The 26,106-nt window shown below is 46.3% G+C and overlaps 1 protein-coding gene across 1 annotated transcript in view; it reads left to right on the top strand.

Moving 5' to 3' along the window:
• The window catches only part of LOC103254221 (AF4/FMR2 family member 1), a gene marked incomplete at its 5' end in the record, with an annotated part of 17,637 nt that extends 818 nt beyond the window's left edge, over positions 1-16,819 (top strand). Inside the window, 8 exons of the mRNA XM_008052356.2 lie at positions 770-1,007; positions 1,539-1,630; positions 1,785-1,845; positions 6,817-6,953; positions 7,566-7,637; positions 8,072-8,209; positions 9,929-10,152; positions 11,617-16,819. Of these exons, the coding sequence (XP_008050547.1) occupies positions 770-1,007; positions 1,539-1,630; positions 1,785-1,845; positions 6,817-6,953; positions 7,566-7,637; positions 8,072-8,209; positions 9,929-10,152; positions 11,617-11,738 (1,084 nt within the window). The remainder of the gene's footprint in view (positions 1-769; positions 1,008-1,538; positions 1,631-1,784; positions 1,846-6,816; positions 6,954-7,565; positions 7,638-8,071; positions 8,210-9,928; positions 10,153-11,616) is intronic.
• Positions 16,820-26,106: the final 9,287 nt, after the last annotated feature.

Genomic DNA, 26,106 nt, shown 5'->3' on the forward strand with positions numbered 1-26,106 from the left:
TCGGTTCAGTGGCTCACTCCTATAATCCCAGCACTTTGGGAGGCCGAGGCAAAAGGATTGCTGGAGACCAGCCTAGGCAACTTGGCCAGACTTGGTTTCTACAATAAATCAAAAAATAGCTTGGCATGGTGGCACATACCTATAGTTTCAACTACTTGGAAGGCTGAGGTGGAAGGGTTGCCTGGGCTCAGCAGGTTGAGGCCGCAGTGGTGTGATCGTGCCACTGCCATCCAGCCTGGGCAACAGAGAGAGACTCCAACTCAAAACAAAACCAAACAAAAAGGAAAGAAAAGAGCTAGATTCTTGAGCTTCTGTTCTATGGAGGGGAAGTCACAGTTACTTATTCTGTGATATGTTCAACAAATTAGCTTCAAAAAAAATGACTTGGCAAAACAGGTGCCTGATGTCACCACGTGGGAGCTCACAGAGATGTGAAAGGGGGTGGGGAGGCAACTGATGGGGTGTGTGGCTGGCTTAGCTCCTCACCAGGGAAAGGTGTGGGCTGAGAGCTGGTGAAGCAAGAGGTAGGAATGACTCTGGTAAGGTAGGACCTGGCAAACCGTGGAGAACACAGGCTTCGCTTGTGACCAAGGCCGGGACTGAATTCTTCAAAGGCACCCAAAAGTCCCTGAAGTTTGGTCTTTCTACAGCACGATGTCATATGCTGTGATATTGCTACCCTCTGTGCCAACATCCAGCTCATCCTAAACAGCAGAACCGTGTGAGTTGTGTTGTGCCTGCGCTTAGTTCTGGTGATGTCTCCCTGCAGGTCTCCCAAGCCCTCATCGGAGCCCGCCAAGAAGGAAATGCTCCCTCCTCCTCCCATGTCCTTGTCCTCCCAGAAACCAGCCAAGTCCACACACAAGAGATCAAGGCGGGAAGCAGACAGCTGTGGCCAGGACCCTCCCAGAAGTGCCAGCAGTACCAAGAGCAGCCATAAGGACTCTCCAGTCTCTAAGCACAGACGGGTTGAGGGGAAGGGCTCGGGGAGCACCACAGAGCTCAGAGTACGTGGGTACTGGGGGCACGGTCCTGCTCAACCACTTGTTACTATCCATCAGGCTACAAGGAACTGAGCTCAGGATTCTTTCTGGAGGGAGAGTGGAAGATAGTTAATATCCACAAATTTTCTGTTGAGTGCTTTGCAGTAAGAAATGGTTACCCTGGTTAGTTGTCAGCTTGAACGTTTTACTCAATTATTGGTTATGAGACAAAACAATCCGGTTTCTCAAAATCTCCTTTGTTCCTGTGAGTCTGTGGGGGCTGGGTTGTGTGTTGACTAAGGGAAATCACTGTGTGGCTATGTGAGTGACCTGCTCTCTAAGGCATCCTTGTCTTCACACCCTCGTGAGTCCCAGGCACATGCCACCTCTCACAGCTTCAGGTAACTAAGCTGGGAAAGTGCCTTGCCACGCTACACCACACAGGACTTGAGCGACTCTTGTGAATTACTATTCTGGACTAATTAAGAGGGATGATGCTTTCAGGACAGGATCTGAAATGTGAGAGTGTAATCTGTGTACTGATTTTTTTTTAAGGGATCTTCCAGAGATACTGCAAACCCTTTTCCAGTGCCTTCTTTGCCAAATGGTAACTCTAAGCCAGGAAAGCCCCACGTGAAGCTTGACAAGTAAGACTTTGCTATTTCTTACCTTATGCCTCCTTTTTCACTCGCTCTCCCCCATGCCCCTGACCTTCTTCACTCTCTCCTCCTTAAGTTATCTTGCCCTACCTAGTCACTTTCAGACCATATAACGCATCCTTAATTTTTCCTTGTTTTTCAGACAACAAGCAGATCTTCACATGAGGGAGGCAAAAAAGTTGAAGCAGAAAGCAGAGCTAATGGTCAGTCTTGGCACTTTATCTCTCTGATAGAATGTTTTCTGATTTTTTTTTTAATTATCATCCCCTCTTACCGTATCCCACATCAACCCAGTGTGTACGGGGAGGTGCTGGGAGGCAGAGTGGCAGCAGTGGAAGAAGGGAGCTTGTGGGCCCCACCGGTCATGCCTTTCGAGGGACTGTCAGGATCTTCTTCATAACCAAGGTCTGGGGAGGTGTTAGTGAAATTATTTTATTTGGCCCCTTTAATTCAGCATGATCTTGGAAAATGCACAAAGTACCTAGTCACAAGTTTTCTAAGTGACCCACCGGGTGGTGATTTAATACATGAGTGCTCACTTGTTTCACCAAATCAATTCTTTGGATGTGAAAAATGATCCTGCTCTTGAAAGTCAGGCAATTTGTGTTAACTCTGAAGCAGTTTGCAAAGGGAAGGAGCTCATTTGCATTTCACAATTATTTTGTTGTTTTTGTTTCTGTTTTTGAGTCGGAATCTTACTCTGTCACCCAGGCTGGAGTGCAGTGGCATGCTTACAGCCACTGCAGCCTAGACCTGCTGGGCTCCGACTATCATTCCACCTCAGCCTTCAGAGTAATTGGAACCACAGGTGTGCGCCATCAGTCCCGGATAACAAAAATTTTTTTTTTTTTTTTTTGAGTCGGAGTCTCACTCTATCACCTCAGCTAGAGTACAGTGGCACACTCATGACCACCATAGCCTCAGCCTGCTGGACTCAGGTGATCCTTCCACCTCAACCACCATACCCAGCTAATTTTTTGATTTATTATAGAGATGAGGTCTCGCCAAGTTGCCCAGGCTGGTCTTGAATCCATGGGCTCAGGCAGTCCTCTCAGTTCAACCTCCCTAAGTACTGGGATTACAGGTATGAGCCGCCATGCCCAACTCAGTCATCTTAAAACCCTTGGGAGATTAACCTGAAGGAATCCTTGAGCACGGCCATTAGATGAAATTTCAAGATGAAGCTAATGATTATCCTGTTGGTAAACATACTTTAAAGACAAATTCTCTTTACTTGGCGGCCTTTGGACTTTCTGGAAGGTGGTGACTTTGTTGTTAATTGTACACATAATTAAATATCCTTTTACATCCATGTGGCAGTGTAGTGGGATAATGTTCGTCCATTGTCATATTTAAACATCGAAGGCAGCCAGGCTCGGTGGCTCAGCCAGGCTCGGTGGCTCAACCGGGCTTGGTGGCTCAGCCTGTAATCCCGCGCCTTTGGGAGGCTGAGGTGAGTGGATTGCCTGAGCCCGCGGGTTCGAGACCCGCCTGGGCAGCGAGTCCTCATCTCTACAATAAATGAAAAAATCAACCGGGCGTGGTAGCGCATGCCTGTAATTCCGGCTACTCGGAAGGCTGAGGTGGAAGGATCGCTGGAGCCCAGCAGGCGAGGCTGCAGTAGCCAGGAGTGGCCACTGCACTCCAGTCTGAGTGACTGAGTGAGACTTCAACTCAAAAAAAAAAAAAAAGACATCGAAGACTATTACTTAGCACATTTCCCAAACCTAAACCCCTGTAAAGTGCAAAATCCTCCCTGAAAGGTCATGATGAACTCTGTAACACGGGAGAAAAGCAGGAGTTACCTTGATTGTTCTACATATAAACCTGTCCACAGGTATGGAGGTCCACAGGCCCCAATGCAGACCAACCTTTGGCAGCCCCAGTGGCCGGTGAGAGTCTTGGCTCTTGCTCTCAGCCCAGTAACAAGACTCACATCTGTTCTCAGGCAGGCTAGGGCTGATGGGACCAAGACCTTTCCATCAGATTCCTATCCACTATGCAGAATGTCGATTGACTCCTGACCATGCTGGGTGCTCCAAGGGGGCCAGAGACGAAGCCCTTAAACCCTAAAGCCATCCCGTCCCAGGGTAACCTGAGTAGATGAAGCATCTGAGATTGCACCAAGCAACAACTGCTTCCTTTCAGCTTTCCAAGAGCATGTGAAGCTTTTGAGTTTTGGAAATAGTGAACATTCAGCATGGCCGCCATCATTTGACCCTTGTCTTAACATTGGACACTTCCCTCAGAGAGTCGCTCATTATTCAGACAAATAATCCTCCAGGGAGCTTTGTTTATAATCTTTACATATGCGTACCTTTTCTTCCTAAATAAGGTAACCACACATCCCAGTATACTGGGATGGCCCTGGCCATGGCTGTTGTGTCTCATTTGAGTAAATAATTCTATCCCATTTGACTCTCAATATGTCAGCTTGAGCTGGACACAGTGGCTCATGCCTATAATTCTAGCACTTTGGGAGTCCGAGGCAAGAGAGTTGTCTGAGCCCAGAAGTTCAACACCAGCCTGGGCAACATAATGAGACCTCATCTCTACAATAAATCAAAAAATTAGCCAGGTGTGTTGGCGTGTGCCTGTAGTCCCAGCTATTTAGAAGGCTTAGGTGGATGGATTGCCTGAGCCCACCAAGTCAAGGCTGTGGTGGCCATGATTGTGCTACTGCATGCAATAGAGTGAGACTACTCAAAAAAAAAAAAGTCAGTTTGGACAATAAACCCCTATGGCCACCCTCTATCATAGCCTCCCTTAATTGTATAATGTCCCAAAGATGTGCATTTGGCATTCCAAGCTAATAAGTGCACACCTGAGCACAGTGGAGGACATTTGATCTCTACATTGCACTCACTGTTGGGTCGGGAAATGAGAACTCTGTGACTTCACACTGTTTCAGGAGACACATGGAGATGTATCACAGGAATATTGTCATAATAATGACAGTAGTATGTGTAAGGCTAGTAAGCCTTACAAAATGTACTTATCTCAAAAAAGTAGATATTGACTAATTGCTATTATATTGTAGTTTCTTTTATTTCTACCCTGAGACCAGTATTAATTTTGGAAATTCCATGAAAGACGTGGTGTTGTGTAAGTAAATTTGGAGAATTAGATTCCAGTCTGTGAAGCAACCTCATCATCCCCTATATTGCTGATTAATTGGGGCATGCTAGTATGATTTTTAGTCTTTTATTTCTTATTTTTTTAAGAGACAGGGTCTCACTCTGTCAGGCTACACAGTGGTGTAATCATAGCTCACTGCATCCTTGAACTCCTGGGCTTAAGTGATCCTCCTAAGTAGCTAGGACTACTAGCACATGCCACCAAGTATGACTTGGTGGTTTTTTTTGTTTTTTGTTTTTGGTGGCGATATGGGGGTCTTGCTATATTGCCCATGCTAGTCTCGAACTCTTTACCTCAAATGATCCTCCTGCCTTGGCCTCCCAAATAATGGGATTACAGGCAGGAGCCAGTGCACCCCAGCATTGATTTTTATTCTTTCACTAATCTTCTGAACCTGAGTTCTTTAGAAAAATGTTTTTAAAAGTTAAAAATTTTAGACTGATAAGATTGAATATTTTGAAATACACATATGCATAGATGTGTGCACCTGTGCATGTGTATAGCCACCCAGTTTGCTTCACTATTGGTGAAGCACAAGGACAGGGTACACTGAAGTATGACAGTCAGCTCCCCAGGGAGAGGGCCATTTCTGCTTCTGGCCGGGGGTACAGAGGTGCAAAGGTGCAGTGGCAAGCCTTCATGAAATGAGTAGCAGCATCCCATCTCTGTGCTGATAGGTTGCCATCTCCTTGTATTCCTCTTACATCTTTAATGGTGTCATTCATTTTTTAAGAGACGAGGTTACTCTATTTGCCTAGGCTGGTCTCGAACTCCTGGGCTCAGGTGATGCTCTCACTTCGGCCTCCCAAAGTGCTGGGATTATAGGTGTGAGCTACTGCGCCCTGCCCCATTCTTTCTTTTTGGACATATCAGATTGAAAACATTAGCAGAAATTATGAACAAGCTTACAAATGTGAATCACTTGCTCTCTGAGTGTGTGGTACGTGAGTTACATCAGTCTCATTGTGTTGAATTTGCCATGTGCAGCTTACTGAGATGGATATTGAGGGACAGAGTGTAGATTCAGGTTTAGGGTGAGCACCAGCATCTCATTTGATTCCTATTTCTACACTCCCTTGAGGGGACTCTGCAGTTATGTCCCTGTTGTCCAGGGTAGTGTTGGAAACTAAACCTCACTGCCAAAGGAGATCAGATAGCCTATTGGCCCGGAAACACATAAGGTGATTCTTGTTAGATATCATATCCAGGTGACTCATAAGCCATAATAAATGTTTTCCACTCTTAGTATGAGAAACATCTGTGCAGACATGTAGAATAATTTATGTCTCAAGAAAGTTATGTTATAACAAGGGCACTGTGTCCTTATTCCCTTAGTTTGGATATGTGCTTTCATAAGGTCTTGAGAGAGTAGGTTTTTTTGTTTGTTTTTGTTCTGTTTTGTAGCAACCATTTCTCGCTGTGTTGCCTAGGCTGGTCTTGAACTCCTGGGCTCTAAAGATCTTCCTGCCCTTGGCCTCCCAAAGTGCCAGAATTACAGGTGTGAGCCAGTATGCCCAGCTCTTTTTACTAATGAATTTTTGCTAAAAGAGATTTTTCAGCCAGGAGCAGTGGCTCACACCTATAATCCCAGCACTTTGGGAGGCCGAGGTGAGAGGATTGCCTGAGCCCACGGGTTTGAGACCAGCCTGGGCAACTTGGTGAGACCTCATCTCTACAATAAATAAAAAAATTAGCCAGGTGTGGTGGTGCATGCCTGTAGTTCTAGCTACTTGGAAGGCTGAGGCAGAAGGTTCGCCTGAGCCCAGCATGTCGAGGTTGCGTTGGCCAGGAGCATGCCACTGCCCTCCAGTCTGGGTGAAAGAGTGAGACTCCTTCTCAAAAAACAAAAACAAAAAAAGATTTTTCAGCAGGTCAGAGCTGACAGGCTTTGATTATCATATTTAACTTGCTAGTTCTTAGACTTCTCTCTGGCCATAGTTAAACTGTGACAGTGGAGGGAAGTTACACTAAAGAATGTGAGGTACTAAATAAAGATCTGCCTTGGGCCTGACAATGACCCTGCTCTTCTCCCACAGACAGACAAAGTTGGAAAGGCTTTTAAGTACCTGGAAGCTGTCCTGTCCTTCATTGAGTGTGGGATTGCCATGGAGTCTGAAAGCCCAGCATCAAAGTCCGCTTATTCTGTGTACTCGGAAACGGTAGACCTCATCAAGTAAGTGCTGGTCTGTTTGCCTCCTCAGCGCTGCTCTCCCCACCGCTGGCTTTAGTGCGTTTGAACTTGCGGGCAGCTCAGTAAGGGGTGCCCTGAGCAAGTCAGTGATCCAAAAACTGTTTTTTTCCCTGAAACTAGAATTGTGTTCTAGAACTAGAATTGTGTTCTAGATAAATTGCTATCCCAGAATAATCAGGTCCAATGACATCATTGTGCCAAGCAAGTGGGAAGTGCCAGGCTTGTCAGGGAGAGGTCGGTCTTTCCAGTTCAGCATCTTATCAGGTGCCTGCTCCTCTCAGCGTGAACCTCTGCTTTGTTTATTTACCTGCATTTCAGCAGGGAACATAGTGAGGACACGACTCTTCTTGGTTCCAAGAACTGGGCGGGTCACAGCGGATACTTGTCCCACTTGGTTTTCTTGGGGGCCTGTATTGTCACTCCAGAGCCATGTGTTTAGTTTGTTGTTTTTTTTTTTTTTTCGTGAGGGCCTCATGTCTTTACATCTTCAGGAAGAATCGGCATGAAGCAGAGACGAGCGTAACGAGATGTGTTTATGTCTGGGATTTGCTAACTGCCTTGTTTCCCCGGCTGTCCCTTCTCATTTTTCTATAGATTCATAATGTCAATGAAATCCTTTGCAGATGCCACAGCACCTACACAAGAGAAAATATTTGCTGTTTTATGGTGTGTACTTTTTAATTTGTCTAATTAGTGTTAAATTTTGTTTCAATCTTTTGATGCTACAGAGAGGCTTTGAATTTTTTCTTAATGTGAAAATTATGAGGAAAGGCAAGTCAGTACAATACCCGAGTCAAAGGGCTAATCCCACTGATAATTATTATAAGATGGTGTCTGCTGCCATTTTCCTGGTGAGCAGCCAAATGCTTTGTTCCCATGAAAGTTACATTGTATCTTTGTATACTTGGGCTTTTTCCACTGGTGTTTACTTTTGGGGATGATGTGAATAGAGCAGGAAGATTCTGGATGTCTTTCTTCAGGCAGATGAGGGGAAGCCAGTGTGTTTCTCAGACTGCAGAGGCTGGGTGGCTGTTTTTCTGTAGGGTGACAGATAATGGGCACAGGGTGATGATCCTTCACTGTGACTTCTTTGTTCCCAGCGTGCGCTGCCAGTCCATTTTGAATATGGCGATGTTTCGCTGTAAAAAAGACATAGCAATAAAGTATTCTCGCACTCTTAACAAACACTTCGAGAGTTCTTCCAGAGTTGCCCAGACACCTTCTCCATGCATCGCAAGGTAATTGGAAGCCTATTTTAAATCATTTCCAAAACTTTGTCATGCACTTATTTACCTCTTGCTTTTGTGATCATTTGTGTGCATGTATGTATGTGTGATTTTGTCTCTTTAAAAATTGTCAGCTTCATCTGTGTGCTCTGACTCCTTAAACCTAACACGCTAGCATATTTCTGCCTTTTGAGAAAGACATATAAATCAAGTGGGTTTTGTTTCGCCAATTGGATAACATTAAAAGCTAGTTGCAAAGAATGTAGAGTTGGAATTTTAGAGCTTTGAGGACCTTGAGATAAGCCTAAGAACACAAAACAGCAAGTGGCAGTGGCAGTGCCAGGAGGGTCCTGTCTCCCTCTCTAAGGATGACGTGTCTTCTAGGCATTTCAGTAAATGAGAACTTTCCAGAGCCATGTACCTGCCACCTTCTCCAGGATCCATACCAGGGATACGAAGAATAAAAGCAATCTTTTGCAAAATCCTTCTCCCTGCTCTGTGAACTGCAGTTGTTCACCTCTGCTGCAAGATATGGAAAAACAGTATCCTTGTGCAAGTGCTTTTAAAATGGTGAATTTCCTTCCCTGTATTTAGGAAGGTGCAATTCCATGTCTAGTGTGTTTGGAGTTTGGTCACATGTATTATGCAGTTCCTGGTTCCAGTGGGTTTTGCTATTTTAAGAACATCACTTCCATGACTGCCCCCCTTCCAGCACCTTCCAAGAAGAGACTCCCAGATCGGCCTCTCTTAAAAAAGAAAGTCCTATTGAGAATAAGCGTCTTGCCTCTGAGCATGCCCACGACTCCCGCCTCTGCACAGTCACTCTAAGCTGGCAGGCTGGCCATCACGGTGTCGTAGCTGGCCTCCTCAGCCGTCTGTCCAGCCAGCATGTATGAGTGTCTTGCTCATACCAGAGCTTGCTGTAGTTCCTGGGGATTCAACTGATAAGGCGGAGCAGAAAGAGCTGCTGCCCCATGAAGCCCTCCCTCGAGGCCTTGCAAGGGCACCCTCTGTGGGTGCACATAGGGTCCATGCAACCCGAAGGGCAGTGTGATGTTGCGATGCTTCTGTGTGACCCCTCTTTTCATTTCATATCCATGTACTCGGTGCGTCTTTCCTATTCCGTCCCTGTGAGCATATCCAGACATTCAGCTGAGAGCAGAGTAAAGATGAGACTCTGTCCCCTGATGCAGGAACTTCCTGCCTGGTCCTCATGGACTGTCCTGCACTCACTCGTTGGCGCATTAGTTTTGCAGGTGTTATCAAGAGCCTGACTCTTAGCGCAGAATTCATAAGACTCAGTCTCCGCCCTTATGCGGCGGCCCAGGAAAGGAAGAGACAGTGCACAAATGCAAGAAAAGAGTGGGTTCAGTTGGTAACAGAGGGAACTGTGATGTAATCAGTTATAGTGTCTTATAGAGTGCCAGGTGCTTACAGGTAAGTGCTCATTAGTGTTTACTGAGTGGATTTAAGACATATATATTAAACATAATTTTCCTAGGATAACTTGGAATTGGACATGGGAAGAGGAAGGGGTTCAGGTAGAGAAAGCAGCCTGCACAGGGTGTGGGGAGCACATTTGGAATCCAGATGAGCCTGCCAGGGTGTCTCTGAGCTGGCAGGCGTGGTTTTAACTGTGGTTATCGCTTTGGCAGGTACACATGGAACCTTTGTGCTTCAAGCCCGTGGTCTGGGTACAGGTGACTGACTGTCTCCCTTCTCTCCCTGCAGAAGCACAGGCACACCGTCCCCACACTCCCCGATGCCTTCCCCTGCCAGTGCCCTCGGGTCTCAGCCAAGCGCTGGCAGTGTGGGGAGTGGCGGGGTGGCTGCCACCATCAGCACCCCCGTCACCATCCAGAACATGACCTCCTCCTATGTCACCATCACGTCTCATGTCCTCACCGCCTTTGACCTTTGGGAACAGGCTGAGGCCCTTACAAGGAAGACAAAAGGCAAGTGACTGTAGTGGTGATGACTGGGACATGGGGAATGGGAGGGAGTGAGGCTGCAGTTGGGACGTGATATTGGTGCATGGTTAGTTTCTTGAAGAAGAGGAAACGTGGACTGTTTCCTTCTCGTGTTTTCTTCGTTCTGCCTCAGATCCTAGATGTGGCTCTTCCTTGCATTCTGTGGCATGGGGCTGGGCTCCTGTGGCTAGATCTTAGCAAAACCAAGTAAGAAGCGGCTGTGGCTGGACTTGGTGGCTCATACTTGGAATCCTAGCACTTTGGGAAGTGGAGGCGAGAGGTTTGCCTGAGCTCCAGGGGGCTCAAGACCAACCTGGGAAACTTGGCGAGACCTCGTCTCTACAATAAATAAAAAAATTAGCCGGGCATGGTGGTATGCGCCTGTAGTCCCAGCTACTTGTAAGGCTGAGGTAGAAGGATTCCCTGAGCCCATCAGGTTGAGGGTGTGGTGGACATGATCTTGCTGCTACATGCCAGCCTGGGTGAGAAAGTGAGACTCTGACTCAAAAAAAAAAAAAATACCTCAATGTAGGTTGGACATAGTGGCTCACACCTGTAATCCTAGCACTTTGGGAGGCTGAGGCTGAAGGCTCACCAGAGCCTGGCAGGTGGAGACTGCGGTGGCTGTGAGAGTGCCACTGCACTCCAGCCTGGGCGACAGAGTAAGACTCCAACTCTAAATAAATAAATAAGTAGTCGTGGCACCCCTTCTCCCTTGAGAAGTTCTGGCATCATTACTTCAGCCTGAACGAAATGACAACAGCAGGGCAGAGCAGATGGAGAGAGACAGTCCCTGGCTATCCCTAGGCTCAATGCAGCCGAGGTCGGAAGTAGCATAACCCAAGTCTTGAGAAGATGGTTATCAGTGTTGTGTTAAGAAAGGTGGCACTGCGGGGCGAGAGACACAGCACAGCAAGCCCTAGACCGGCGTGGGGTCAGAGGCCCTTGACAAAGCCCGAGTGGAGGTGAGACAGAGCTGCAGTTAGGGCCTGCTTGACGTCAGTGCCACTGACCACTAAGTCAGTGCCTTGGCACATCAAGGCCAGTCAGTGGCCCTCCCTCGTGTTCCCCTGCTGCCCGGTGACTGTGGCCGCTCACCCTCTCACAGCCTCCAAGAGCTTTGTCTTTGTTAGCAAACTGATGATGGCTTTCACGTAGCTTTCTTTTTTTTCATTTGTATATCCACTGATCCAAAAGTATAAACGGGGGATTTTTCCACGGGCCAGCCACTGTATTTCCCATTGTAGACTCAACTCAGAAAAAACCCGATTTCTGGCTGAGAGAGAGATGTGGAGAACAGCAAGTCCTCACAGCAGGTGGGGATGTTTTGCTGTGATCCATAAAGTGCAGAAGATTGTGGGGACAGAGCTTCTGGAATCCTGGTTTTTTGCTTCCTTTTTTATTGTGTGTGCATGTGCATTTACTGGTGTATGTTTGTTCGATTTGCAGAATTCTTCACTCAGCTCAGCACAAGCGTGTGCACCTTGGCCCTCAACAGCAGTCTGGTGGACCTGGTGCACTACACAAGACAGGGTTTTCAGCAGCTACAGGAATTAACCAAAACACCTTAAGGGAGGCCCAAGTGAATTTGAGGCCTTGGGAACTTTTTTGCACATTGGAAGCCTCAAAAATAGTCCGAACGTTTGTCTCATCAGGACACCCAACTTGAGAAGAGAAACACCAGAGACAGTAAGGACAAGTGTCACTGCAACTCAAGAATATGTGATCTGCTTGGGCGTGATGATTACACAGAAGGGAGAAGGTTCCAGAGATGATCTTGCCTCTCCTGACAGAAGACAGAGTGCAATGCAGCCCAGATGGGTGTAGGAATGGTCTAGAAACATTTCTCTCTATATACATGTATATATATATTTTTACCAGCAGGATGCAAGTTGCAAATAAGATGAAAAGAAGCAATTTCAGCTCTGAATGCAAACTTCATCTTCTCAGTAGCCACCAGTCCATTCCCAGAAGGAAATTTTTTTAAACAATGATTTTTGGTGAAGGGTTTTGTGGATGATTTTTTTTTCTTTTTTGTTTTGGGGGAAACATCTGTTTAATAGGTCCTAGTGGCCATCTGTAAACTGTAAGTTGTGAAGGACTCCACTGTACCCCACTTTCTGCCAATGAACAGTGGCTTGATAATACCGAGTACTGTTGTAACTTATAAAATGGAAGGCAATTGCCTGATACTATGCTGAAGGTTAGCCCAGGTCGGAGTGGTGGACAGCGCCTGGGGCGACATAAGATTGGCCGCACACCATGGACGACATGGCGCTGCTGCTCCCATGATCTCACCAGGTGGTCACCGCTCACTCTATTCTGAATGTCCTACCCTGGGGAAGAAGGGAACCAGCCTTTGTACCTGACCAGATGACTAGAGTGCTTTGTAATTTTTGTTGAAGTAGACCTGGAATTGGAGGTGCTGATCTGTGGTTACAATTGCGTGGTTACTCATATTGTCCAACCAACTCAAGAGTTTTGTCAGTGAACAAGAAAAATGAAATCTACTTCTTAGAGAGGTTATATTTTTCTGCTACAAATTATTTTATATTTATAGCAAAACTAACTTTCAGAGTCCTTGATTGTCTAGGGGAAATTAACTCCCTGAGAGGATGTGGAGATTTGGGGTGGTTAATTAGACTTTTAAAAAACCCATCACCACATGCCTTCGTGCTGGAGTGTTCTCCATCGACTCGATGTGGTGGGTTGAGGAACTGTGGCCTTCATGTAGGTTCTTGCCATAGTGTACACATCAAGCCAAGTCAAAGGAGTGACCTGAACAGAAGGACTCCCACACGCCCGTAAGCACAGGTTTCCTTTTCATTGAGACTTTAAGGTTATCATGGAAACATTTTTTGGAGTGCAGTGTTTTTAAAAGCCAATTCTTTCCATCTCTTTAAGAAGGAAGCAGCCTTGGCATATGTGTTGAATCAAGGAGCGAGGTCATCTCTGACTCTTTTCCCTCCCTTCCACCCCATCCCGCCCCCTACACGTTTCCTACCAATTATGTCTCACATCTTCCGACTTATTTACTGGTGGATTAGGGAGAACCACCTTTACTCACAGTGAAGACATCTGTGAGCCCCACGATGAATGTAGGAACTTGCTCAGTCAATAGCCACGGGTGAGTGTGGTGGTGGGAGTGATGCCTGTGTCCCAGCATGGATGGTGTGTGTGTCGCTGTCCTTTGGTGTCTGCTCCAGCCTGTCCTGCTCTTACCCCTGGCTGGCATAGAGGCAGTTACCTCAGGCTGCAGTTAAGGCTGGAGAACGGCAGGGCAGTGAAGTCATGTCTGAGTATGAACCTTGCTGCATGACCCTGATGAACTGGCTTCATTCATGGATGTTCCAAAGCAAAGCTATGGTCTTTCTTAAATGACAAGTTGAAAAACCTGTTGTGACATGAACACTCATTGCCTGGTAGGTTGTGTGCTTGTGGCATTGTGTGTCCATCTCGTCTGTAGGGGCCAAGACACCAGAATCAGGCTTCTGTGGTTATTTGACATTTCTTTTTTCCTTATCCATCCTGTCCAGAACAAGTTACCTGTCGACTGTGAAGGGCTGTGTCCTTGGTGACAGGTTCTGATCTCTGTAGACTGTCCTGGAGCTTGTATGTCGTGTGCTGCCCAAACCGAAGACATTTCCAGGTCAATTTCTCAGCCAATTTTAATGGGTTGCTTTCCCCATGGCCTTATTCTTTGTGGTTTTTCCCCCTGAACTTGATATAAAGATTTTATTTGTCTCTTGAAAAACTGTAACACATTTGTGTAGATCAATTTGTACTATTTTGGTCATTGGATATTTCCAGTTCTTACTGCAACACGCACTGTACCTAAGAGAGAATTCCTAGGTCTGCCTTTTTAACAGAATATTCAAGAGGGTGTGGCTGATGAACCCCTAATGTTCATAGGGTCTTTTTGCTGTTACAGTTGTGTAGAGAAATCTAAAGGATTTTTAAAATCATGTGCACTTTTTCACGGCATGCTTACAATTCCCAAAGGCAAAATTTATACTAAAGTAGATAATTTGAAAGGGCTAGATGATACACTTAAGCCTTTGAATACATGAAGTTCTTATAACAACAGCAACAGGACACACTTCACAGTGAGACAAACATAAAACAAGGAGTGAAAACAGAGTGTACATCTTGCCTTTGGCACTACAGTTACGTGTGTGTCTGGGTGTCTGTCTTTAATAGGAAATGGAAGAATACTGTTTTATTCTAAAATGTGTTGAATGTCTCTGTCCTTTCTGGAGATAATTAAAATGTGAATCAGTGAACTTAAGAGCCCTGCAGTGCAATATAATGAAAAACACTTTCCTGAAATTTACCAAATGACATTGGGTCAAGATTGTGAAGACACGGCCCACACAGCAGCAAGAATAGGGAGTGGGAGGACCTGTCAAACAGCTGCAGGACTTGGGTCACGACAGGAGGGTGATGCAACTACGATGTTACGATTTGATGACAATATTGACTGGGAAAAGCATCTAGTTTTTTTGGCAAAAGGCCCTTTACTTTCTAAATCTGCTTTCACCAAGATGTGTCGCGATTTCTCCTGGACAAATTGGACCACCCTTCTCTCCTTTGTCCTCAACCCTTAAATACCAGATCTCAGGATGTTTCAAAAGCAAAAAACCTCCACCCCTTTCTGGCTGAAGACTTGCCTTAATTGGTCCTTTACCCGTGAATGTTAGTAGTATCACAAGCTTACTATTTTATTAGGATTCCTCTTCAGTAATCTTTAGAAGCAAAGACAACAAAGCTGTTATCTCTGATATCCAAAAGCTTGGACAGAGTGGAAGAGGCTGATGGGATTGGATTATAGTTACTGTGCCTTTGACCAAACCAATTCTGAAATCACACTGTGCTTGTTGTGCCTGGCTTCAAGGGATGCTACATGGCTCATGTACCTTTGACTCCTCTGCTTGAGGAAGTCTGAGGTGTATCTGTGTATCTTAAGGTAAATTAAAGCAGATTTGAGGTTGGGCTTGGGACTTTTTGATGTACCCTCACCAATTCTCTTACTTTTTTTCTTAATGATTTATTTTCCCAAACACTACACAAAAATCTTTGAAAAACTTGGCTCCTTCATCTATTGCCCTCTTTATACTGGTCAGCAATATTTAAGTCTTGCAGAAAGATTCTGGGCTTCTTTTAGAAGCATGAGAACACAGGCTTTGTTACTGGGAAGCAAGGGCTCTCTGTTGTGGCCTGTGGAATCCAGGACTGGCCACAGCAGTCTGGGTCTCTGTCCCCTCTCCTGGGCGGGCTGCCTCTTTTGTGTCTGGTCCCAGTTAGAATGAATGGGTGGAGGGTCTTTTCCTGTGCCTTGATTTCTTATCATTTAATTGGGGGCAGATGTAGTGGTAGAAGAGCAGAGTGTAGGGATTTTCCTTCAAACACTGCAAGTGGGATTTCCATCATGGAAACTCCAAATATGCAGTCCATTTGTGCTGGCGTCTCGGTGACGAAGAATGCACGTCTCTCATGAATTGTGGACACTGACCACATTCTCTAGTTCTTCTTTGTCATGAGTTGGCACACGCCATCTGTTGCTTTCCTTTAGGTGGCTGTGAATTTCTTATTTTCGGGGAGAAGTCACACTATTCTGTTCCATCATGCATCAGGTATCAACAGGTACTGTGGTGGGGAGAGGGAGCCTGAGAGGACAGGAGGAAAACCCCGTAGCTCTGTGTGAGCCTCAGTGTCCACGGATTGGCCTGGGAGGACAAAGGAGCAAGGCCTTTGATGGTGAGGCTGGCCACACCACCCCGTCACATAGGACAGTGGCCACCCAAGAAGGACAACTTGCTTTGCTTCAAAGTAGATGTGTAAGTGATACTTAACACAGGCAGTATTAACTTCACCTTTTGTTCAGGCCGTCAGCATGTATTGTAAAAATTACTGTACATACCCCCAGTATCAAGTCTCCACTGCTCAAGTTGGGGGTGTGTGTGTGCGCACGCACGTGCGCATGGATCCCAAATCTTGTTTTAATTTTTTTTTCCTCCTGAATGTGATCATGTTTTGGATGACACCTGAGCAGGGTTGCCTTTTTTATTTATTACCATTATATATTATATTATATTATATATTTTTTGCTTTCTTATAACTTTAGAGGAGAGTCAACCTTGGTATTATTAAAATTAAAGGAATGAATTGTCCAGTTGGTAATGAAAATCACTGGCCTATCTTTAAAATAATGAATTTTTCCTTAGTGACTATGGAATAACGTGCCAGCTGTTGTCGACACAGTGAATTTGTATGTAGGACAGGGAAGCAGTGATGCTCTCCATGGGAAGGTGTGCAACACAGACTCAGAAGGGGGACTCCATATATTTTATCTACTTCAGCAATGGAACTGCAACTCGGGGCTTTTGTGAATAAAATTTAGCTGCCTTGTATAGTCATTTGAAAGAGACATATGTGATCTGTGAGAGAATTATAGTCTTTTTTTAGAAGAGAGATTTGCAAAAGATCTTTCCAAAGACAATGTGCCACAGGTCTTTTGCTTGTTCTCTGAAATGAGGATTAATTGCTGTTGGAAAAAAATGTAATTGACTTGTTCATCTTTAAATTCTTTTTTTTTCACAAGAGGATCAAACTGTAAAAAAAAAAAAAAATTAATAAAAATTTAGAGAAATCACTGGGGTTTGGATCTATGCTTTCCCTTTACCCAAAATAAAGGAATTCTTAAAATTACTGTTTGAAGTTGCCGTCTGTAGCCACAGGGTTTCATGTGGCATACCGTGCCTCTGTTCACAGCACGCATTTTTGACTGAGATGGGAAAGACACGCGTCAGAAGGTCACTCATCCTGCTTGGCTCATCTGCAAGAGCCCATCACAGACAAGTTGGCTTCATGTTGCCAGCATGGCTGCTGATCCTCGCATCACTGGAAAGCCTAGCAGCGATCAAGTGACCTGTTTTCAATGAGTTTTCTGGGTGCTGCTTTGCAGAGCATTAGTCTTGAGGGGGAATCTCGAGGTTCTCTGGCCTTTCTCCCTCTGCCACCCTTAAGGAGACAGTACCCTTCCTCAGTGGTTTGTGAGGTTGGAAAGGCCCACGTGCTGAAATCTGGCTTCCTCGACTGAATCCTGGCTCTCCACTTTGCTAGTTATGTGGCCCTGGGACAGGCTGTTTAGCCTCACTTGTTTTCTCTTTTTCTTTGTAAGCTGTGGGTAAGGTGTCCACCCAGGACTGCAAGGGTCTTGGTGGATGGGGCCTCAAGAGGCTTGGCCCAGAGCCATGTGTGAGGCCCAGAAGCCCGATCCTTTCTCTGACTACCTAGCCACAGGGTGTCTAGCCTGAACTTGATAAAGAGCTCACTGCTCACCTCTTCCTTCTTTATGTCTTATCCTTCCTTACATGAGAGCAACCTCCACTTGGCTAGTCTTACTGGACAGACATGTAGTCTGTTCCTCGCTTATAGTCAAGTTGAGAAGTCAGTGATAACTTGTATGAGTGCTTCAGTTCTCACTGCAAAGAGAATCCGACTTGAAAGGTGGCTCAGGGTCAGATCTCTTCTGGGTGTCTAACCCTTTTCTTTCCATGTCATGTATCATATAAATGTCTACGAGTTGTCCAGGTATGGTTGCACCAATTTATTTAACCACCTTGTTAAACAGACTGTGTCTAAGCTGAGGATATTATAGAGAGTGATTCCATGACCATCCCTGGAACAAAATATTTGGGCAAATTCAAACTACCAGGGGTGCCAAAAAATGTATACACATTTGAAGAGATGTTGTCTATGTATTACTTTTCAGAAGTGTCTGGACACTAATGAACCTTTGGACACTAATGATCACTTTGAGAACCTCTTGTAATTGCATAAGTCAAACATGACTTGTATTCATCTTTTGTTATTGGTATATATTTTTCCTTAAAACGTGTACACATTTCCAGGCACCCTCTGTATTTTCTTGGATAAATTCTAAGAAGCGGATTGTAGGGTGAAAAGATACATTTTCCTCTACTTTATTTAGAAAAGTTTCAAACATATTCAGAAAAACAGCATACCACCTACACATTTTACCATATTGTCTTTATGTGAGTGCGTTGGTACATACGTTTATATTGAATAGTACCTTGTAGAGATTTCACCCCTAAAAATTTCAGCATGCACTTCATGGGGCACTTTGCAGTGTAAAGCATCTGAGAAAACACTGAGTTGCCTGATGTTCAGTCTTGATTCTCATTCCTGCAGTTGTCCTCAAGCTCTGATGGCTTAGTTGTTGAGCATGGATTCAATTAAGTTCCAAGCATTACACTTGGTCATTGTGTCTCTTTCATCTACGAATTGAGAACAAGCCTTCCTCCTCCAACCTTTAAAAGGAAAAAAAAATGTAGCATCCTCCATCCTGAATTTGTTTCCCAAAGTGTTAGTTCATTCCTCCATCTGCTACATTTTCTGTAGACTGGAGCTTGGGTCTGGAGGCTTGGTCATGTTTGGTAAGACCTCTTCACAGGTGATGTGCTTCGTGCCGGGCCGCACCAGGCAATACCGAAAATGGTTCTTTTCCTCAGTGACGCTCAGGCCAAGTCTTTGACAGGATGCGGTCCCAGAACTCCGTGGCAAGCCTTTCCCTGTTCCAGCACCTTTCACTTAGCTAATCTCAGCAGGCACTCGGTCCTTGCTCTCGTTAGTCATTTCACTGGGAGCTGAAGATTGGACTATTTTAAAAAGTATATTTGAAAGGTTTTTGTTATTGTCAAATCGCCCAGAAAAAGGTGGTATCACCTTTTTCACACGACTTTCCTACTCCTCACCAATCCTGGGTTTTATGTGTGAAAAAGGGAAAGGGGAAGAAAGCAGCGGATCTCACTGGTGGGAAATGGTATCCCTGATTTTTCCTTAAAAAAAAGAAAATACCGTGGGACCATTTTTCTCTGACACCAAGTTGCCATCTGCAGTGTGTGGATTATGTGACCAGCACTCCAGACTGGTGGAAACATTCATCTTGGCAGACAGAGGGGAAGTTGTTTTCACCTGAGTCATAGAACAAGTTCACCAAGAGGAAGGTTCTGTCAATGGGGGAGCAGGGGATGCTGAGCAGATGACCTGAGCTGAGAGCATCTTCTTCCTTCTGAATTGTTTTGAGACAGGGTCGCCCAGGCTGGAGTGCAGTGGCTAGGTCACTGAAGCCTCGAACTGCTGGGCCCAAGCAATCCTCCTGCCTCAGCCTTTCAAGTAGCTGGGACTACGGATGCACGCCACCATGCATGACTAAGTTATTTTTTCCTTTTGTAGAGAAAGGGCTTTGCTATTTTGCCTGGCCTCAAACAATCCTGCTTCAGCTTCCCAAAAGGCTGGAATTACAGGCATAAGACAACATGCCCAGCCTCCTTTTGATTCAGGATATTAATCTTTTATTGTTAGAAATATTTCTCTCCCAATTATCTTTTGCTATCAGTTTTTATTATTTTTGGGGTTTTTTTTTTTTTGAGTTGGAGTCCCGCTGTCACCCAGACTGGAGTGCAGTGGCCAGTCCCAGCCACTGCAACCTCGACCTGCTGGGCTCCGGCGGTCCTTCCGCCTCAGCCTTCCACGTAGCTGGAATTACAGGCGTGCACTACCACGCCCGGCTCATTTTGATTTGTTGTAGAGATGAGGTCTCGCCAAGTTGCCCAGGCAGGTCTCGAACCCGCGGGCTCAGGCAATCTACTCACCTCGACCTCCCAAAGGGTGGGATTACAGGCTGAGCCACCGAGCCCGGCTGCTTTTATTTTTTAACTAGGCAGACTTCTCTACCAGTGTCCTTGCAGTTTCTGCCTTTGGTGACTCCGTGAGGTACACAAAAGCTATTTCCCAGACACTGTACGAGGCAGTTTACTACATAGAGTCCTGGCAACAATTCTGTGAAGTAGGAATTTCCTTTGCGTCCTCAGTCTTTTTATTAGCAAGTATTAGGCACTTTGGAGCCTGCATTATTTGACCAGATATTTGTTCACTCGCAAGGGTTGTTTAGAATGTAAATTTCCATAATCCTGGCTACTTTTAAGCAAGTCGCGTAGGCAGTGCTTAGAACCCTCAAATCTGTTCCCAACAACACTGAAGCCCAATGTGTCTTTGCCAGAATATAATCGGAGGCTTATCTGCTGCCCCTTTGGCTGTGATTAGATAATTGTACTGTCTGGTCTGTTTTGTCTTAGGAACAGGACTCTGAGCGGTCTCCCTGCAGACTACACTCAGCGGAAAGCCAGTCCGGAACAAGACACCAAGGCTCTGATCATCAAGGCCTTGCCCTTTGCACAGACTGGAGAGTGGGCCTTGAAATACCCTCCAAACAGGCGATTCTATTTTAGCTTTAAAAGGCCACGTGCCTGCTCTGGACAAGTGCTCTAAACACCTCTCCTGTGACTAGGGCCTGGGCCCAGCATACATTTACCTTATTTCATGTGTGGGGGGAACAATTATTATGAGTTTTTAATCTCTTCACTGCTAAATATTCCTGCCAATTATTCTCTAAGAAACAACATTTGGGGCAACTCCCTTGGGTCCCCTCCCACTGTGGGAGCTTTTCTGTCCTCTCAATAAATCCTGCCTTCTAAAAATCAGAAAGAAGCTGGGCTTGGTGGCTCAGCCTATAATCCCGCGCTTTGGGAGGCTGAGGTGAGTGGATCGCCTGAGCCTGTGGGTTCGAGACCCGCCTGGGCAACTTGGCTAGACCTCATCTCTACAATAAATAAAAAAAAATTAGCCGGGCATGGTAATGCGCGCCTGTAGTTCCAGCTACTTGGAAGGCTGAGGTGGAGGGATCGCCGGAGCCCAGCAGGTCGAGGCTGCGGTGGCCGAGAGCGGCCACTGCCCTCCAATCTGGGTGACAGAGTGAGACTCCCACTCAAAAAAAACCCCCAAAAACCAAAGAAACAACCCCCCCACCCCCTGCACGTGCACACACACAAAAGTGCAGGATCAAATACATCTGAGTATTCACACTCCTGAGTGTGGGAACCCCGTCATCCATGACTGAACGGACTGTAGAGAAACGCCTTCAGTGGATGGTTCTCTCCCCACCTGCTTCTCCATCTTTGAAGAATCTCCCCAGGCAGGTGTGACTTGGCCCCCAGGATTGCAACCAAAGAGTTCACAAGACTTCAGGGAGGAGGTGGGTGAGCTGACGGAGCGGTTTTTCACAGGGCCCCAAGCCTCCATATACACAAGCACTTTGGTCAGTTCTTTTAATCCTTTTAAACTGATTTAGAAATAGACTAATAAATCAAATTAGTCAGTCCTGCATCCATGGGTTCCGCATCCATGGATTCCACCAGTGAGACAGAAAAAGGTCCACACAGTTCCAAAAAGACAAAACTTGATGTGGCCACCTGCATCCCTGCAAATGCATCCTGTCCACAGTGGCTCCATGCAAATGGAGTGGGGTGCAGGCACTGTGGTGGGTAGAAAAGTCCCCCAGGGAGGGTTCACAGTGTGAGGGAGGAGGTGCGTGGGTTACACACAAATATGCCCTTCTGTACAGGGGACTTGAGCATCTGCAGAGTCTGGTGTCTGTGGGGAGTCGGCACAATCCCCCACCCAATGCGAGGGACAACCATACAAAAGCATGCGGAACAGGAATTGAGGGGCCCGTGTACGTCCTTCCTTCCTCCCCAGATTTAACGACCATTAAGTCTGGTGCGTATCCTTCTAGAACGTTTATTGTACACTTACCTTTTTTTTTAAACTGTGTCATACTTTGGCTACAAAATATTGTGTAATAAGATATGCCACCATTTATTTAAACATTCTCTCATGATAGACCCAAGCCTCCCTTCTTCCATTATTCTGCTGGTACAATGCACTGAAGGAATCTTTGTACACAATACTGTGCATTCTTACACATAGTCTCTGGGACAGATTCCTGGTCAAAGTGTAAGCTAGCTGGGTATGGTGGCTCATGCCTGTAATCCCAGCACTTTGGGAGGCCAATGCAAGAGGACTGCCTGAATCCAGGAGTTCGAGACCAGCCTGGGCAACTTGATGAGACTTCATCGCTACAATAAATCAAAAAATTAGCCGGGTGTGGTGGCACACACCTGTAGTTCCAGCTACTTGGAAGGCTGACATGGAAGAATCGCCTGAACCCAGTGGATTGAGGCTGCCGTGACCATGGGCGTGCCAGTACACTCCATCCTGGGTGACAGAGTGAGACTCCAACTCAAAAAAAAAAAAAGCGTAAGCTAAACGTTAAGTTTTTGATACCAAGCGTACACACTTGCCAGCTGTGGGTGCAACGTGAAAAGCCATCTTACGACTATTCCGTCTTGCATTTATTGCTCTGATGATGAATGAAGTTGACCATTTTGTCACCACCTCAGTGGTCACTTGTGATTCTGCAGAAGGCTTATTCCTGGCTGTGGCTCGTTTTCCATGAGACCATCTTTCACCTGCTGGCATGTGGTTCGGGAAGCCTGGACCAGGGATGGCCTCCAGCCCCCACAAGACTCTTCTGGGCATGCGCCACTGCCTGCCTCTCAGCGGATGTCACCTGGGAGCTGCTCACGACAGTCCCCACCTCGACCTTTCTTCTTTTCCAGCCCCTGTAGGAAGGGATGGTCAAACCCAAGCAACACTGTGTCACCGATGTAGGGTCTTTAGCGTTCGAAGCTCCATTAATCTTTACAACTGACTGCTTGTCCAAGCAGATGACATTCGTTCTGGAGGAAGAAGCTGCTTGACATTGGCGGCTTTGAACCCCACGGGATATAAATGAGTTTCATGGATCACCACCATGGCCCAGAGGGATTCGATCTAAAACTGCTTGCAGGTATCAGTCCTGAGCCTCACCTGAGTCTTGTTCACCTGGTGTTTGCTTGAGTGAAGGTGAAAAGGCAAAGGACATGCAGGTTTCCTGTCCTGGTGAGACTCACATTTCAGTGTCAGCGATCTCCCCTGTGAAGAGACACGCTTCATAGGTCACAGGCGGAAGGCACAGGTCAGGGTGGCCGGCTTCTGGGTGACACATCTCTCCACCCCAGGGACAGGGAACTTCAGAGCTGGTGTTTTTCCTTTCACATTACCGTTGTCACTGTGCTCGGTCATTTCTCTCCCCATGGACGTCACTGTCCCAAAGCAAGCAGCCTGTGGACACATGGTTCCAATCACTCCAAGCTTGGGAGCCTGGTGGAAGCCAGTGCCCATGCGGTGGGGACAGCTCTCCCCTGTGGCCTGTGCGTTTGTCCTGAATTCCCACGGCAAACACAGGCGCCTGGCGGTTCTCCCCTTTCCTTGCTACTTTCCCTATCCCACAGGACAATACTGACCTACAAAAGCAAACATGGAGGGAAGGGAAGGACCTATGTGTTAAGTCACGCATGCTGTGTACTTCCCACAGTTTGTATTTTGAAACCAGCTTCCTTTTTTCTCTTTTTGAGTTGGAGTCCCACTCTATAGCCCAGGCTGGAGTGCAGTGGCACGCTCACGGCCACTGCAGCCTCGACTTGCTGGGCTGTGATCCTTCTGCCTCAACCTTCCAAGTAGCTGGAACCAAAGGCAGGCACCACCTTGCCCAGCTAAATTTTTGAATTTATTATAGAGATTAGGTCTCACCAAGTTGCCTAGGCTGGTCTCAAACTCCTGTGCTCAGGCAATCCTCTCACCTCTGCCTCTCAAAGTGCTAGGATGACAGGCTGAGTCACCGTGCCCTGTTTGAAACCACCTTTCAAATTAGTCATTATCAGTCTTCACAGATGATGAAACTTGAGCCTCAGATTCAGTACATTCATCCCCAGGAATCCGCTTAGGAGAAGTTCCCAGACCCCACCCCACCCCCGCCCCCAGATATCAAAGTCCATGAATGCTCGAGTCCCTGATATAAGATGGTACAGTGTTCATATATAACCTACACTGCCTTCTTGCTACACTTAGGCATCTATAGAGTCCTAATACATCACACAATGTCAATGCTGCATTGAGTTTTTCACTATATCATTTAGTCTATAACAATAAGAAATTTCTACATATTCAGTATGGATGCAAGTCATTCCTTTCTCTCCCCAAATATTTTCCATCCATAGCTGATTGATCCCACGGCCATGGAGCCCACAGGGGGACAACGGTGTCTTCCGTGGTTGGGCAGCTCGTGATAGGAAAGTTCAGATGGTGACACATTGACCTGATATCCAGACAGGAGGGAGGCTCTGCTTGTGAGAATGGACTGGAAGAAATGTGCGTTTTATAAGCCGTTTTAATGTCATCAACAGCCAGTGTCTTAACACTGAGTCATTTGGGGTTACACTAGAGACAGTAAGAAAGATTGAGGCTGGTGAGATGTCTGCAGGCATTAAAGAGGGTGTGTAAGCTGGAGCTTGAGAAAGGAAGTTCCCCAACTCTGCAGTCCCTGGAAACTTCTAGTGAGGGCCCAGTCGAGGCTGTCCTGTCCCATGCTGCTTGACATGTGGCCCTGACAGTTTCCCCACTCACCAGCACAGGTCAAGACACTTGTCACCTCCCGGGACTGCTGACATTGACAGGCTTTTTTATTTGTATGAGGACATGTATTATTTAATAAAGAAAAGTTTAATAGCCGGGCTTGGTGGCTCAGCCTGTAATCCCAGCACTTTGGGAGGCCAAAACGAGTGGATTGCCTGAGCCCACGGGTTTGAGACCCGCCTGGGCAACTTGACGAGAACTCATCTCTACAACAAATCAAAAATTAGCCGGGCGTGGTAGCGCGCACCTGTAGTTCCAGCTACTTGGAAGGCTGAGGCGGAAGGATCGCCAGAGCCCAGCAGGTCGAGGCTGTGGTGGCTGGGAGCAGCCATTGCACTCCAGTCTGGGTGACAGAGTGAGACTCCAACTCAAACTGAAAAAGAAAAAATTAACTAGGCATGGTAGTGTGTGCCTGTAGTTCCAGCTACTTGGAAGGTTGAGGTGAGAGGATCACCGGAGCCCAGCAGGCCGATGCTGGGGTGGCCGTGAGTATGCCACTGCACTCCAGCCTGGGCGACGGAGTGAGACACCAACCCCCCCCCAAAAAAGTTTAATAAGACACCTAAGGAAATTGTAGTGTGATAAACCTTTTAAAACATCAGCATACTTTTTTTTTTTTTTGAGTAGGCATTTCACTCTTTCACCCAGGCTGGTGTGCAGTGGCATGCTCACGGCCACCACAGCCTTGAACTGCTGGGCTCAGGTGATCCTTCTGCCTCACCCTTACAAGTGCTGGAACCACAGGCACACGCCACCATGCCCGGCTAAGTTTTTAATTTACCATAGAGACGAGGTCTCACCATATTGCCCAGGCTGGTCTAAAACCCCTGAGCTCAAGCAATCCTCTTGCCTCCACCTCCCAAAGTGTTGGGATTACAGGTGTGAGCCACCGCACCTGGCTGAGGATCCATTTTAAAAGTCAAGAGCAAAGTAAGATTTAAAGGTTAATATCTCAGCAAAATGGGAAATGACAACTGAAACAGGCAACGGCAGACATTCCCCCGGGGTCCTCTGAGTTTGAGAGTGTAGGCAAAGAATGAAACGTTAGCTCTGAAGCGGATGACCCTAAGGACTAGATGGTGGCCTCTCGCCTTACAGTGTCCAGGCAAAACCACCAGGCAGAGGCCAGAATGAAAAGCATGGCACCGAATAACCATCCTTCGCCTTGTGCCAGCTACCTGAATGTCTCTGCTATGCTTCCTCACCTGTTAAAAAAAAAAAAACAAAACCTGGAAGTAACTGAAACACGATATCCTGAAGTCTGCGAAATAAAAATATTGGTAATCAAATATCTCCTTATTTTTAAACATGGTTAGTTGAAATCTAAAGAGACACCCAAAACCTAGTAAAACACCACTGTCCTTCAGAATCATCTTGGCAGTGTCTTTGCATTTGTTACCAGGGTTCAAAACAAACTTAGAACACCAATTAAAACAGCCTTCAGAGCTGGGCTCGGTGGCTCGGCCTGTAATCCCGCGCTTTGGGAGGCTGAGGTGAGTGGAT

Source organism: Carlito syrichta, unplaced genomic scaffold (assembly GCF_000164805.1).
Source record: "Carlito syrichta isolate Samal-C Ts95f unplaced genomic scaffold, Tarsius_syrichta-2.0.1 Scaffold273549, whole genome shotgun sequence".
Classification (NCBI taxonomy): domain Eukaryota; kingdom Metazoa; phylum Chordata; class Mammalia; order Primates; family Tarsiidae; genus Carlito; species Carlito syrichta.